General features: G+C 59.7%; 4 protein-coding genes across 5 annotated transcripts; 2 read left to right on the forward strand and 2 right to left on the reverse strand.

The window, feature by feature from the left end:
- Nucleotides 1–26: 26 nt before the first annotated feature.
- Nucleotides 27–2,339, reverse strand: SDRG_14139 (hypothetical protein). Its single transcript, XM_008620246.1, has 4 exons — nucleotides 679–2,339; nucleotides 519–623; nucleotides 342–470; nucleotides 27–296 (listed from the first exon to the last, which is right to left on the reverse strand). Exons 1-4 carry the CDS (start codon nucleotides 2,329–2,331, stop codon nucleotides 54–56), a joined length of 2,130 nt encoding a protein of 709 aa, XP_008618468.1. The 5' UTR covers nucleotides 2,332–2,339; the 3' UTR covers nucleotides 27–53.
- A 1,188-nt stretch (nucleotides 2,340–3,527) lies between these two features.
- Nucleotides 3,528–5,082, forward strand: SDRG_14140. 2 transcript variants are annotated; one of them, XM_008620248.1, is made up of 2 exons: nucleotides 3,528–4,198; nucleotides 4,340–5,082. In XM_008620248.1, exons 1-2 carry the CDS (start codon nucleotides 3,533–3,535, stop codon nucleotides 5,003–5,005), a joined length of 1,332 nt encoding a protein of 443 aa, XP_008618470.1. In that variant the 5' UTR covers nucleotides 3,528–3,532; the 3' UTR covers nucleotides 5,006–5,082. The 2 variants fall into 2 exon arrangements, with proteins under 2 accessions (XP_008618470.1, XP_008618469.1); XM_008620247.1 differs by having other exon boundaries at nucleotides 3,533–5,082.
- Nucleotides 5,083–5,161: 79 nt separating this feature from the next.
- Nucleotides 5,162–7,387, reverse strand: SDRG_14141 (hypothetical protein). Its single transcript, XM_008620249.1, has 3 exons — nucleotides 7,171–7,387; nucleotides 6,501–7,109; nucleotides 5,162–6,448 (listed from the first exon to the last, which is right to left on the reverse strand). Exons 1-3 carry the CDS (start codon nucleotides 7,238–7,240, stop codon nucleotides 5,214–5,216), a joined length of 1,914 nt encoding a protein of 637 aa, XP_008618471.1. The 5' UTR covers nucleotides 7,241–7,387; the 3' UTR covers nucleotides 5,162–5,213.
- A 1,715-nt stretch (nucleotides 7,388–9,102) lies between these two features.
- On the forward strand, nucleotides 9,103–14,360 carry SDRG_14142 (hypothetical protein). The gene is made up of 16 exons (XM_008620250.1): nucleotides 9,103–9,363; nucleotides 9,414–9,438; nucleotides 9,496–9,794; nucleotides 9,841–10,067; nucleotides 10,112–10,167; nucleotides 10,209–10,362; nucleotides 10,412–10,499; nucleotides 10,552–11,219; nucleotides 11,270–11,468; nucleotides 11,514–11,669; nucleotides 11,715–12,308; nucleotides 12,360–13,140; nucleotides 13,186–13,243; nucleotides 13,289–13,898; nucleotides 13,947–14,086; nucleotides 14,137–14,360. The coding sequence occupies exons 1-16, from the start codon at nucleotides 9,124–9,126 to the stop codon at nucleotides 14,318–14,320; spliced, it is 4,479 nt and encodes a 1,492-aa protein (XP_008618472.1). The 5' UTR covers nucleotides 9,103–9,123; the 3' UTR covers nucleotides 14,321–14,360.
- The last annotated feature ends 9 nt before the right edge of the window (nucleotides 14,361–14,369 follow it).

The following is a 14,369-nucleotide window of genomic DNA, read 5'->3' on the forward strand; positions in this document are numbered from 1 at the left end:
GTCATGTGCAAACGTCCAATGCAGGGGAAAGGGTGCGAGATAGAGTAGTGGAATTAGTTACAGTGGTAGTCGGAGAGCGCAGAGAGGAGTGCGCTTTTGGGGGGCTTGGCCTTGGTCCCTTGAGTCGTCTTGGCCTTTTTGGCGGTTGCGCCCAACACGACCGGCGCCGCCCGCTTCCGACTCGCGTTGAGCTGCGCCTCGTTCTCCTTCTCGCGCGGCTCATCATGCGCGTCCGTCGACGTCTCAGGCGTCGCAAACGAGCTATTGGAAAACACAAACGCCTTGGACGTCGACGACTAAACGTGAAATTTCAGTTGCCGGCTCGATTCGCCAAATATTACCGTAGGAAACATTTTGCACGTGTCGGCAATTCGGGAAAATGACGACGCTGTCGACGTGAGCGAGTACGATGTGCGCTTCTTGAGCGTCGGTGCGGCGGGTGGGGGCGGTCCTCGCAAGCTCTTGACCAGCTATTATCCAAGATGTGAATGACGCGCTGGCGTCATGCCAACAAATACCTCAAACGAGTCGTCCATGTCGTCATCGAGAAGCGTCGGTAGCACTGGCGCTTTGGTCTTGTGCCGGTCGTCCGACGCTTGCGCTTTCTGCAGCTGGGCCATGCGCTACACGAGTCCAGGATGACCATCAAGAGACCTTGAAAGAGGATAATTGCCGTACGTGCATGCGGCGGTTGATCTTGGCTTTGGCCGAGAAGAGCTTCATTTGACGGGCTTCGCGCTCGTCGTCGTCGGAAATGACGTCCGCGACCGTCTCTTGGGCTTTTGGCGCGTCATTCTCGTCTTCGCTCTCGGACTCGGACGACGTAATGTAGATCTGCGGTTGGTGCAAGAAGCGGTCGCGGAGCTCACGTTCCATGCGCTCTTCTTCGTCTTCCGCTTCGTTGTCATTGGCATTGGCGGTCTCTTCGTCCGACTCGAGGAGCCCGAGACGCGCGGCCTCTTGCTTGCTCCCATCGGCCGCCACGAGGTCGTTGAGGTGGAACCGACCTCGCGCTTCGCCATTGTTGAGGCCCGTCGAGAAGATGCGGCGGTTGCGCCCAAAGCCCTCGCGCACGTTCCGCATGACCTCGGAGATCTGGTCGCGGTCCCGGGCCGCCATGTCGTCGCGAAACGCTTCGTCTGCGTCCTTGTCCTTCTCGTCGTCCGAGAGCTCGTCGACGATGTGCTCGAGGTCGTCGTCCTGCAACGTTAGCGCTTTGGCTTCCTCTTCGCGCTCCTTGTCGGCCTCGGTGGATGCCAATGGCACGCCAAAGCCAAAGTCCCCGAGACCACCGATCTTGAGCACGTCGTCTTCTTCCTCTTCCTCGGCTTCCGACTCAACAAGCCCCGACGTCTTTTGTCCGAGTCGCTTGCGCTGCTTGGTGTTAGCGTCCTCGGCGGCCAGCATCGCGCGAAACTGCGCCGCCTTGTCCTTGGCGCGCTGGGCAGCCGCAGCGGCTGCGGCTTCGTCGTCGTTATCGTCACTTTCGTCGTCGGCGTCGGCGCCGTCCTCGTCGTCGCTCAAGGCCGTAATACGACGCTTCGTCCGACCCAACGGCTTGGCCTGGACAACGTCCGTCTCGTCATCGTCATCGGCGTCATTGCCCTTGGCGGTGGTATCGAGCAAAGGCGTGACGTCGTCGTGGACCCCAAGAGGCGCTGCCGGTGAGGCGCTTTCGAGACGAGGGCTCTTGTCCGCGGAGGCTGGCTGAGTGGCGCTGTCCTCGTCCAGCGCCGGCTCCAAGCCATGGTCCGTCCCATCGCCTTCTTCGTCGTGCTCTTTGTCGTTGGACACCTCGTCGTTCTCGGGCGCGCCATCAACGTAGTCGCTGTCCTCGTCGTCGTCGTCGGGATCGCGCGTCGAGGCTTGTGTCGCAGCGTCGTCTTGCTGCTTCTTGAGTGCATTGAACTGAATGCGCGCTTCCTCTTCTTTCTTGAGGTGCTGCTGCTGCTCGTGGTGGTTCTTGTAGCCAAAGAGTTTGGCCATGCTGTCGGCGCCTTGCGCGAGCGCTGTCTTCTTGATCTGACCCAGCATGCGCTTCTTGCCGTGGAGGAGCGGGTGCGCCATGGCACGCGCGACCGGGATGTGCATCGCATGCTTCTCTTTCGAAGGCGACAACATGGCGGGACGCGCGGCCGGCGCCGGCCGCGTCTTGGCACGGAGCTTCTGCAGCAACTCGTCCTTCTTGGAGCGGACCTCGTCCTGCTGCTTGGCGTCGGTCTGGCGGAGGCTCAAGAGCAGGTCCTGTGTCTCGGCCGCGATCGCCATGGCCTCGACCTCGGGCGACGGGGAGCCCGCGGTCGCCGTCGTCGTCGTCGTCGGGGTCGCCATTGTCCAAAACCTCCTTTGGGTGCATCTCCACTCCAAAATGGACGCGAGTGTTTTAAACACTCGACCAAAACATCACCACCAAATCGCGATCTTTTGACATCCGAGCAATAAGTTCTCGTAGTTCGAGTGTACTAGTACAAAGCTGCAAAGTCCTGTTGAGATACCAAGCTTGTTGCAACTTGACACTGGAGGTTGCCAAGCTTGAAGCAACGTCGACAAGACGTCGGACGTTCGCAGAATTATGCTGCGGAAGCATGCTAGCGGTGGAGTTATGCCCGCAGCTGCAGTGTTGCGCGCGTCGAACGCCTAGCTCCAGATACGTAGTTGATCTAGCACAGCATGTTAGCGTTCGCATTCAGTGCAGCTGTAGTCCAAGAAGAACGTTGCAGGGAGGGCTTACAAAGTCTGTCATCTGAAATGATATAATACGTTGAAAGTGGCTTGTTGATAGTTGAGCGGTGGGAATGCTGTCCTGCGCCAGGACCTGCTATGTGATGTTCTGCTATGTGAAGCTCTGCAGTGCGCCACCGCCTCGTACCCAATGTGGGGCTCTGGGGTTCAAGCATCGTGTTTAATACACTGTATCTTTTATATTGCATCTTTGAATCCAACACAGTGGCATCAATGGCGGCCGCCGGGAGATTACCCGCCAACGCACTGGCCAATCACAGTCATCGACCGCCCAATTTATCCGGTCCCCTCCGGATAACCGGTCACATCACATATCCTCTTTATATCGATGCAGTGCAAAATCAAAACCTCTAGTAACGCATACGCCCGCCCTCTCAGGCGCAAGATCGCAACCGCGACAACCTTCTGCGCAGCAGCCACTTGCCCATGTGAAACGACTTGAGTTTGACGTTGTGGGATTGGACTCGGCGGGACCGTCATTTTTTCTGGTGACGGGGCGCCATTCGAATCGAAGGCGACCCTCCACACCGACGTCTCGTTCAAGTACCGGTAGGGATGTCGGTCGTTGCTGACACTGTCATGCACTGTAGTTAAGCTCCAGAGCCATGGGTTGCAGTCGTAGTCGAGAGGCTTATTTGCTGCAATATTGCTCAAGAGAGAGCGGGAGACCAGAGCCAGAGAGACGTTGACGTGGATATGGGAAACGACCGGCCTAGCAGCGCGAAGAGTCGGCGGTATAAATAGACGCGGGCGATCTTCGCCCACGGTGGTCATTTTGATTTTGGCTGCGATGCGAACAGCGTACCTCGTCGCCATCTTGGCGTCGCAGATGATCAGCGCCGAGCTCCCTCGCCAGTGCGGCGGCGTCGGCTTCCACGGACCGACCGCGTGCCCGCTTCAATATGCGTGTACGTACGTCAGCGCTTCGTTGAGCCAGTGCACACCCGTGGTCCATCGATACCTGCGCCAGCGCCAAGAGACCACGGACGCACCCACCGATGAGCTGACGGATGCTCCCACCGACGCACCTACCGAGGCACCCACCGAGGCACCCACAGATGCTCCCGCCGCTGAGGCCACCGAGCTTCCCACGGACAAGCCGACGGAGTCTCCCATCGACAAGCCGACGGAGTTTCCCATCGACAAGCCGACTGATGCCCCCACAAATGAGCCGACCGACGCTCCCACCGATGAGCCGACTGACGCTCCCACCGTTGAGCCGACGGAGGCCCCCGCCGCTGAGGCCACCGAGCTTCCCACGGACGAGCCGACGGAGGCTGCCACCGATAAGCCAACCGATGAACCAACGGAGGCCCCTGCCGTTGAGTCCACCGAGCTTCCCACTGACGCACCCACCGAAGCCCCCACAGATGCTCCAACGGATGAAGCGACTGATGCACCCGCCGTTGAGTCTACTGAGCTTCCCACTGACGAGCCGACGGAGGCTCCCACCGATGCGCCGACTGATGCTAACACCGATGAGTCTACTGAGCTTCCCACCGACGCACCCACCGAAGCCCCCACAGACGCACCTACAGATGAAACTGATGCTCCCGCCGACGAGTCCACCGAGCTTCCCACAGACGAGCCGACAGAGGCTGCCATCGATGAGCCGACTGATGCACCCGCCGTTGAGTCTACTGAGCTTCCCACTGACGAGCCGACGGAGGCTGCCATCGATGAGCCGACGCAGGCCCCCACCGATGAGTCGACTGAGATTCCCACGGACAAGCCGACCGACGCACCCATCGATGAACCAACAGATGCTCCGACCGACAAGCCGACAGAGGCTCCGACCGACGAGTCGGGCGAGGTCCTTATTGACGAGCCGACGGCCGCCTCCACGGCTGAGCCCACGAGCGCTTCGACAGCGGCGCCGACGGACGCACCGACCGAGGCTCCTACCGACGCTCCCACGGACGCCCCAAAGGGTGCCACTCCCAAAGCAACCGAAGAGACCGCTTCGCTCACGACCAACGTCGGTGGTCTTGTGCTGACGACTGCGCCGTCGCCCAGTGACGTTGCAATCCGGTATGGCCAATGCGGCGGCTTGAACTTTAGCGGCCCTGTGCTCTGCCCCGAAGGCTTTGCATGTGAGTACAGCAACGAGTACTACTCGCAGTGCGTCCCGATCCCAGACCTCCCCGGCGTCCGCACGTGGGGCCAATGCGGCGGCAACAACTACGACGGACCCTCCGACTGCGAAGTCGGGAGCTACTGCTTCGAGTGGTCCGACTGGTACGCGCAGTGCCTCCCGATCTAACCGCTTTCTCTTTTGTGTCGTAACACGTTTTAACACGTCTCGTCTGCCCATCGCCTACCTTTGCTGACAGCGTCCTATCTCCTACGACAGCGTTATAACTCCTCCTACGGACAGCGTCTTAGCTAGAGGTAGTGGAAAGTCCGTAGTAGAAGCTATGAAAACGCCCCAGTACAAATCCAACGCCGTATATGATTGTCTAACTCCATGTCTACGCGTCCGAGTTCAACAGCAGGTGCAGCGCCATTGGGTCGTTGATACGCAGGGCCTCCATGCGCATGAGAATATAGGGATCCAGCGACGCGTCGCGGGCCTTGTCGATGCGCTGGCCCAAGTGCAGTCGGCTCTCAGCTTCGTACGCGTGCAGGTTCGGAATCGGCGCGGCAAACGCCGACGGAGCGTGGAACTGAGAGCTTATTGGCACGGGGCGCGGCGGTGGCTCGGTCTTGGTCGGTACGAGCAGCTGGAGGCAGTCGGACGCACAGGACAAGAGCCGGAGGTACACGTCCGTGGCTTCGTCCGCCCGCGGCCAGTCGACGCGCCACCGAGGGTACTCGGCCACTTGCTGCGCGAGGCCTTCGTTGCGGCTGCGCGCGCGGGCCGCGGCGGCGTCGACCATATGAAACATGCCTGTCAGCGCCTTGCTGTCAACGATGATGTCTTGGAGGTACGGGGCGTTGGCGTGGAGGTTGCGCTTCGTCAAGTCGGGCTTGACAAAGTTGCGCGCGTTGACCTTGTCACGGAGCGTTCGGAGCTTTTTCTGGTGGTTGCCGAGCTTCCGGTCGTCGTCGGCCGTCCAGAGCTTGCCGAACGACGGCGGTCGGAAGCGCCGGCCGCGGTGCAGAATCGAGAGGTCTTCGTACGTCTCTTGCAAGAGCGAGGGGTAGTAGAACTGGAGTGGCCGCTTCTTCTTCCGGCCCTTGCGCTTCTTCTTGATGCACTGCCGCTTGACGTGGTTGTGGCTATAGCAAAACGGGCAAAACCAGTCGCCGGACGGGACGTCGGTCAACGGCGGCGAGAGGCAGTACAGGTGGTACTCGTCGTCGCAGCAGTCGCACAAGATGATCTGCGAGAGGTTTGAGTCGCTCGAGCAGAGCCGACACGCCTTCGTTTGCTGGCCGATGGGAGTCTGCAGGCAGCGCGGACACCACCACGGGTCGACGTCCTCGACGGGGTGGTCCATCGGGAGGCAGTCGTTGTGGTACACCGCTGGACATCGCTCGCAGCAAGCGAGCGTCCCGCTCTTGCCGCAGACTTCGCACTGCGTTCTATTGGCCATGCCCGGGGCGCGAAGGTCCCACGGCGCCACGGGGAGGTCCTGGAGCGTCAGGCTCTCGGGGATCGCGGCTTCGGGGTGGGGCTTGCGCACGGGCGACGACGGCGCGGAAGGGGTCGACTCGGCGCCGCTGCTCACACCGCTGTCGCTGCTATCGCTCTCGCCAGCGTCTAATGCAAGAAGGTCATCGGCAGCTGGCTCGGCATAGAAGACATGAGGTACCAGAGGCAAACTCGAGGCGCCGTTTCCGCAACGAGGACGCCACGGACTGCGAGTTGTCCAGCGCCACGTACGCGCCGTCGCCAATGCGGTGGAGACGGACGATGAGCGGGTCGCGTGCCGGCGCAGTAATCGGCAGCGTCGGTGGGACCGCCGTGTAGCCGTCGTCGACCTTGCGAAGCCGGACGCGGAGGCAGCGGGGTAAAAAGTTGCCGTTCGCAGGTGCCACATGGCGGCGGGCCAGCTGTTCCGGCGATGCGCCGACGCCGACCTCGGCTCGACGCGGCGCCGTGTATTCTTCGTCGTCGACGTAGGTGTCGTCCTTGCCGTCGTCATCGTCGTCGTCGTCGCCATCCGCATCGTCGTCGTCGTCGCCGTCGTCGGGGTCGTAGGTGGCCGGCGGGCGGCGGCGTGGCGTGCCTCCATCGGACCCGCGGCTCTTGGGCGTCGACGCTGCGTCATTCGTCTCGACAGGCTTGGGGGGCGCAACGCGGCGGCGCTTGCAGCGGCACATGTCGCTAATGAGCCGTTCGACCGGCGGCGGGGCGGCCGCCGACGTCGTATTTTGGGCAATTTGGGCAGCGGGGATGGCCGCGGTATCGAGCGCCACGACTAGGTAATAGGACCCATGAGCATGCTGGGCTACACGTCCGCAGAGGCGAAGCGGTCGTACCTCGGCTCTTCCCGCACGTCTCGCATGGCTCGTACTGCATCTGGACGTGGCCTCGGCCGAGCTTGAGCATGGTCGCGTCGGTCGTATGGGTAGGTCAAAGTCGTTGCTCGCGGGTAATCCTACGCGGTCGTGGTCGTCGCAGGCGCGGTCTGGGTAGCGAGCTTATGGCCCGCGGACTCGGCGCTCGTGGACGGGATCTGCCGGCGGAAGGCCTAGTGTTACAGTGTACACCCATACAGTGTACAAAGTGACACCGTGCGAAGGAGTGGGACGGCCCTATATTATTTTACAGTCGTCGCAACTACTTGCGTATTTTAATAAAGAAATGCAATCTTTGTACCTATATTTGTATCGCCTGCGGCAGATGTTGGATTGTATTACGTCGCATCATCCTGTTTTTATCACACGGTCGGGGGTCCCAACACCTACCCGCAAGGGACCCGGGCGGTTGCATTCAATACAATGCCACATGGAACGTGAAATACAATAGATTATTCACCAGTAGCAGCATACAACAAGTAGGTGTTGAAGGCATTTTGAGGCTTTAAAAATGCGCTCATTTAATAAACATCGCGCACGTCCCATGCGCTCGCTTCTTTGCTAACCCAGCGACTAGATATCGCCGCGTTCGACTAACTAGACGACGCTATCGCCTTCAGTAGCATCAGCATCCTTCTGCACTCAATACATTCCCGCTTGTGCAGGACGGCGATGGTTGTCACACCATGACGTGAGGTGGTCGGTTCAATGACTTCAAGAAAGTAGGTTGAGTCTTCCAGTACCTTCGTGGCACCAATGCAGCCGCCAGCATAATACTGCAAGCGATGACTATGGATGCTAGTAGAGCTGCTGCTGGTACTCGACTAATATATGCGTCTACCCGAGCATGTGGCTACGGAACTGGGTGGATGCATCGCGGCCACTCGTTTCAGATCGAACGGCTCTCGTGCTAACGACGTTGCCTTGGACCAGAATGGAGCTAACTGCATGATTGGCAAGCGCAGTCTCGCTGGTATCGTGATCGTATATTCACACAGGAAGGTATTTCCAGTACTACATTGCAGCACCGACCACGCTTCGACGGCGGTCGCGAGGTGACGTTGCGCGAAGCCACTGGCTCCATTCCGGTGGAAGAAGCCATCGCGACCCTTCTCCAGTGCACCAACGCTGTGGGGTCCCCGCTTCGAGTCTCGATCCCGTCGATTCATCTAGCGTCGAGCGAGGCCGAACGACTGCCGTTGCACTAGCTCAGCGGTATGGTCACTCCAAACTACGAGGTCATTTCTGCAGAGAACAGTGTAAGTGCATATGTGATGCACAGAAGCAGGAGACTGGCGTCTCGCTCGGCGACTGCTATCAAGTGTAGTTACCAAGTCAATGTAGCTTGGGCTCAAAATGTATCAGAGCGAGGCCAGTCGAGAGAGCTGGAATCGTCGGCCATCCCGACCACTCAAGCACTGGAATTACGACCACTTTACACGGCAAGCCACGAGCGCCGACTACCGTTGTCATGGGTCTTGACCCATGCGTTGTCGACCATACTCAGTAGAGCGGATCATCGCATCCGGCGTCGAGGCTGAGGTCCACTCTGCGCCCCATCCGCATATCGACAGCGTTGCGATCTTAGCAGAATGTTGGCCGACGATATCTTTCCTGGCGACCGTCCATCGTACGTGCGACGATCGCACCAAGCAGTCTCGTCCAGCGACCTCATCTTGGACGTCTACCTCGGTGGAAGTCGCATCTTGGACCTCGTTTGCTGCGGGCGATGGCCATCACGACGCGGCAGCGACAGGATCCCGCGCTGTGATTGGCCATTTCTCGGCTGGAAATTCATTTTAATAATATCAACGTATTTGTATGGAACCGCCGGCCTGGAAATAGATTGCGGAATAAAAATACGCTGTGGGATGGGATTTCCACTCTTTCGACGGGACAAAGACCGGGTTCGCCATGAGCAGCGCAACGGGCGGCGCTCCGCGGGGCGGCCAATGCGTCGAGGTCGCGGTCCGCGTCCGGCCGTTCCTACCCAAGGAGCTCCTGCGCAGCCCCGAGGGCGTCGGCTCCATGAGCATGGACCGGGACCGCCGGGCGATCGAGATCGCAACGCCCAACTCGACGGCCCAGTTCTACTTTGACCATGTCCTTGGGCCCGACTGCTCGCAGGCGCAGATGTACGAAGAGACGCTGCAGGTACGATGCTTGTGCTGCAGCGGCGACAACTGAGCCATCGTCCTCTGTAGCCCAAGATCGACCACTTTCTCAATGGTATGCGAGGAACCATGGCCTGTATTGGCAACATGGGAACATGAACATGCGATATAGGCTTTAACATCACCGTCTTGGGCTACGGGCAGACGGCCAGCGGCAAGTCCCACACGATCGGGAGCGGTCTGAGCAACCAAGACGAAGACGAGTGGGGCCTGCTCCCGCGCATGCTCCACGACGTCTTTGCGCGCATTGCGATCGAAGACGAAGCCACCGTGTCGGTCTCGTTTCTCGAGATCTACGGCGAAGACATCCACGATCTGCTTCTGCCGCTCACGACCTCGAAAAAGGCCGTCAAGCACGCGTTGCACTTGCGCCAAGATCGCTCCGGCGTCTTTGTCCAAGGCGCGCGCGAGGTACTCACTGCGATTACTGTCTTGTAGCGCTACAACAGGTACCTAGGTGACTGTCACGACGCCCGAAGATGCACTCGAACAGCTCCGTGTCGGCTGCTTGACGCGCATCACGGGCAGCACCGAGATGAACGACGTCTCAAGTCGGTCCCACGCTGTGTTCACGTTGACGCTCGTGCAGAAGACCAAGCGAGCGACGCCCGAGGACAAGTCGTTTGTCGACACAATGACAACCATCTCCAAATTGACGTTTGTCGACTTGGCCGGCAGCGAACGGTCGCGTTCCATCGTCGTTGCTCCTTCTTCTCACGCTCAAGTAGACTCAAAAAGACCTTGGCCGACGGACAACGCATGAAGGAAGGCATCCAGATCAACGGTAAGCATCTCGATGCACGGCCGAGTCTCATGCACCATCAGTCGGCCTCCTCGCGCTCGGCAACGTCATCAACGCGCTCGGCGACGAGCAAAACCAAAAGCGCACGGACACGGCCGCGTTCGTACCGTACCGCTCGTCCAAGCTCACGCGCCTGCTCCAAGACGCGCTCGGCGGCAACAGTCGGACGCTCTTTGTGTACGTTTTCCGATATATTTATATCGATGAAGCCCAAGGTGCTGCACAGAGCCTGCGTGTCGCCCGCCACGTCGAACGCTGCCGAGAGTCTCAACACGCTGCAGTACGCCAACCGGGCCCGCAACATTCAGAACAAGGTGGATTCTGTACCGTGAAATACACGGCTCAATAGTCCCTTCTCGGTCCTAGGCGGTCAAAAACCTCGACCCGCGGTCGGCGGAGCTCACGAGCCTGCATGCGTACATTGGCGTGCTCCAGCGGGAGCTCGTCAAGACGCTGTATGTGGACCCGAACGCACCGGACCGCGCGGCCAAGATTGAGTTGCTCCTGCAAGACGCCAAGATTCAGCACTTTCTCAAGCAGCTCCAGTTGAACGCGAGCGACGGCGTGTTTGCACCGACCGCGCTGCTGACGCATGCGGCGTCACGGGTGTCGCACGGGCAGGGCGACGAGCCGCACGAGGATACGACGAGCGACGACGATGACGACGACGACGGTGTCGACCCGACCGTGATTCCCGGTATTTTGAGCATCCTCGAGTGCTGTCTCGAGAAGGAGGCGGTCTTGTCGGACTACAAGCAAGCGAAAGTGGACATTCAGTGCCAAATGCAAGCGTGGCAGCTCAAGAAGCGGCGCGAGACGGCGCGCTGGAACACGCTGCGCCAGCAAGCCAAACCGCTCGAAGCGCAAGTCAAATCCAACGCGGTCGAGACGTGGATGCAGCAGCTGAACGCGCTTCAGCAGGAAAAGCTGAGCAACACCAACAGCGCCAAGGTCGACGAAGCGCTGCGAGAGATTAGCGCGCAGCTCCAAGCCCACAAGAAGGTCGCAACCGTGCTCGCCTACACCCAAGAACGGTACCCACACCGTTTGAGAGCTCGCGAATGACTCTGGTATGTGCCGATAGCGCCCAAGATGCCCAAGATCGCGTGCGCGAAGCCGACGCTGAGCTCCAGAAGCTCCAGGAGCGGCTGCACAAGCAAGAGCAGCACTGCAAGTACACGGTCAAGCTCAAGGACAATGACATTCAGCGGTACCGTGACTTTCCGCAAGCGTGCGCCAAGTGGAACCACTTGGGTGCGCTCGACTACTTTGCCGACCTCGAGGTATAGCGTCGTGTTGTGAACCCTCCAAAGCCATGGACGGTGTAGCTGCACTTTGGCGCCGACGCGGTCAAGAAGATGGTCCGCCAGCTCACGATTAGCGAGCAGTTGGCGCTCAACTGGCTCGAGCGACATCCACCGCATTTGCCCGAAGCGTCGCCGGCCCTTCAAGCTCACATGGCCCACATCCTCGACACGATCCAAGTACGGTTATTGAAGTGTACCAAACGATGCATCATGCGTGGTTAGACGCGGCTGACGTTTGAAGACACGGAAGCGACGCTGATGGAGTCGCTGCGAAAGCGCACGACGCTCTTGACGCAGATGCTCAACCGCGGCGCGTCGAAAGAGGCCCAGGACGACATTCGCCTCGCGCTGACGCGCATTGAAAATGGCATTCAGCTCGCGAGCGACACGCTGCAGCACATGGAGTCGGCGACGGACCTCACGCAGCTCGTGCCGACGGACGAAGCGACCGTCCGGGACCTCGTGGCGCAGCTGATATTGGCGCTCGAGCACAGCGAGCGCATGCAATACCACTTGGCCGACACGCGCAAGCGACCGACCGAAGCGAGCCCGACGCGACTCGGGGCCTCGCTGACGTCGTCGTCGGTCGCGCTCGTCCGCGAAGAGTACGAGCAACAGCTGCATGCGATCAAGGTGGCCCACGAGCAAGAAAAGCTCGCGTGGATCAGCCTGCAAAAGGAGCAAGAGTGCAATGTGACGCAGACGCAGTGGGACGAGCTGCAGGACGAACTGCGGGACGCGCGCAAGCAAATTGACGACCTCACGAGCCAAATCGACGACTTGCAGCGGCGCGAAGTGGCCTTCTCGGCCGTCCACGTACGTTGTCGTTGGTGCACTTGACTGTGGTCGACGGATGGATCCGTGTAGAAATGCCAAGAACTCATGGAGGAGCTGGGGCTCCAGGAAGGCGAGCGCGAGATCCAGATGAAGGAGCTCGCTATCAAGTGCCAACAGGACCTCGACCGCCTCCTCGCGATGAAGCAAGAGAGCCACACGGCGCTGCAGGCGATTGTGCAGCAAGTGATGCTCTGCGACAAGGCGCTCGGGACGACGTCGCGCCTCGACTTCCCCGCCAAGATGCCGCTGACGATCCAAGTGCAGCAGTGCCAACTCATTTTGCGCGATTTGGAAAAGACGATTGAAGCGCGCGTGCTCTCGCGACTGCGCAACCTCAAGCTTGCGTCGGAGATGTGCGACGAGCTCCAAATGGGCACGTCGGTGCCGGTGCCGCTCGGCATGGAGCGCGCGGTGTGGCTGAGCCTCATTGACAAGCAGTCGAAGCTCCAGAAGGACATTGCCGAGACGCTCCAGCGCTTCCATGGCGACATGTGCGTCTTTGCGATGTTTGATTCGATTGGCGAAGAGAATGCGGACGAGCTCGCGCAGTTGACGAAGCAACTCTTGCTCGAAGGCACGTTGCCGCTCCATGAGCTCAACATGCAAGAAGACATGACGCTGCTGGAGCTCCTCCAGCAAATGAAGGACTCGCGATGCCGCGACTTGGAAATGTGCATGCACAAGACGCGCGACTTGTATCTCGAGCTCCAGTTTACGACGGCCGACATTACGGCCGTGAGCGACGCGGTCGTCGCGACCTTGTCATTTCCATTCTCGCCCGAGAACCTCTTGCAGCGCCTCTTCAACACGGGTAGCGGTCCCTTCTCACGCTGGCTTCTCATGTCGATATGGGTAGGTGGCTCGATGGACATTTCCAGCCAAGGCCTCTGCTACATGCACACGCTCTGCACGAGGTAGTCGTACTATAGGAGGGTGAGAAGACTCACAGATGTCGGTAGTCTCGACTTGATTCGGCAAGCGCGCTTGGAGGTTCATGACGCGATCCATGACATGTGGTCCAAGGAAGAGGCGCTGTACAACGCGACGGTGACGCAGAGCCCAAAGCTGGCGCAGCTGCCCATGGCCAAGTCGCCGCCGAAACTCCACCGCCACGACCGCCACGTTACGAATGCGTCCATGTCGCGGCTGTGCGAGCAGACGGCGCTCTGGGCGCTGCGCGTGCGGCGCATTGTGTGCGGCAACTTGCGTCTCCTCGAGGACGAGCTCGACAGCTTTGGCATTGAAGACGTCCAAGATCGCATGGACTTTCTTGTTGGGTCGCGCGACCGGCGGCTCTTTTTGAACGAGCGCAACCTCTTGACGCACTACCACCACGAAGCGCAGCCGTATGCGACGTCGGACGAAGACCGGCCCGAGACGATGGACCTGTTGCACTCGCTGGATCCGTACCACGACAGTCTGGGCGCTGAGCTCGCCATGGCGCTTCGCCCGACGCTCCTCGACGACCTCCAAATGGAGTTGGCGTCGTTCCAGGGCGTGCAGACGGTACTCGAAGACGCCAAGGTCCGGCTCGACTCGCTGAGCAGCATCATGAAGTGTGTGGCCCAGGTACGTGCACGCAATTTTGTATCAAGTTTGTATCAAGTGCGCGTCTAGATTCGCGAGTACAACAAGAAGATCAACGAGTTTGAAGCCGCGGCCAGCGACAGCGATCGGCTCTTGGACCGTCGCGGGAGCTCGCTGCGGCTGCTCGACGAGGAGAAGTTTCGCAAGACGGCGGCCAAGAAATACCCCCAGTACGAGCACTACTTTGACTCTGGGTTATGAGACATTTTTCATTGATTAGGTTGGTGCAAAAGGTGCGGGACGAGGTGGACAAGTGGACCAACCAGTCGGAGCGCGGGTTTGAACTCGACATTCTCGGTGACGACCTCCAAGCGCTCTTGCGCGACACGATGCAGTACAACACGGAGTTTATGCACCTGAGCTTGATGAAGAACACGCGCACCAAGGCCAAGCGGCTCTCGTAATGCCCTAATACCATAGCTTACGATTCATATATATAACATAGCATTAGGA

This window comes from Saprolegnia diclina (assembly GCF_000281045.1).
Source record: "Saprolegnia diclina VS20 unplaced genomic scaffold supercont1.68, whole genome shotgun sequence".
Taxonomy (NCBI): Eukaryota; Oomycota; class Saprolegniomycetes; order Saprolegniales; family Saprolegniaceae; genus Saprolegnia; species Saprolegnia diclina.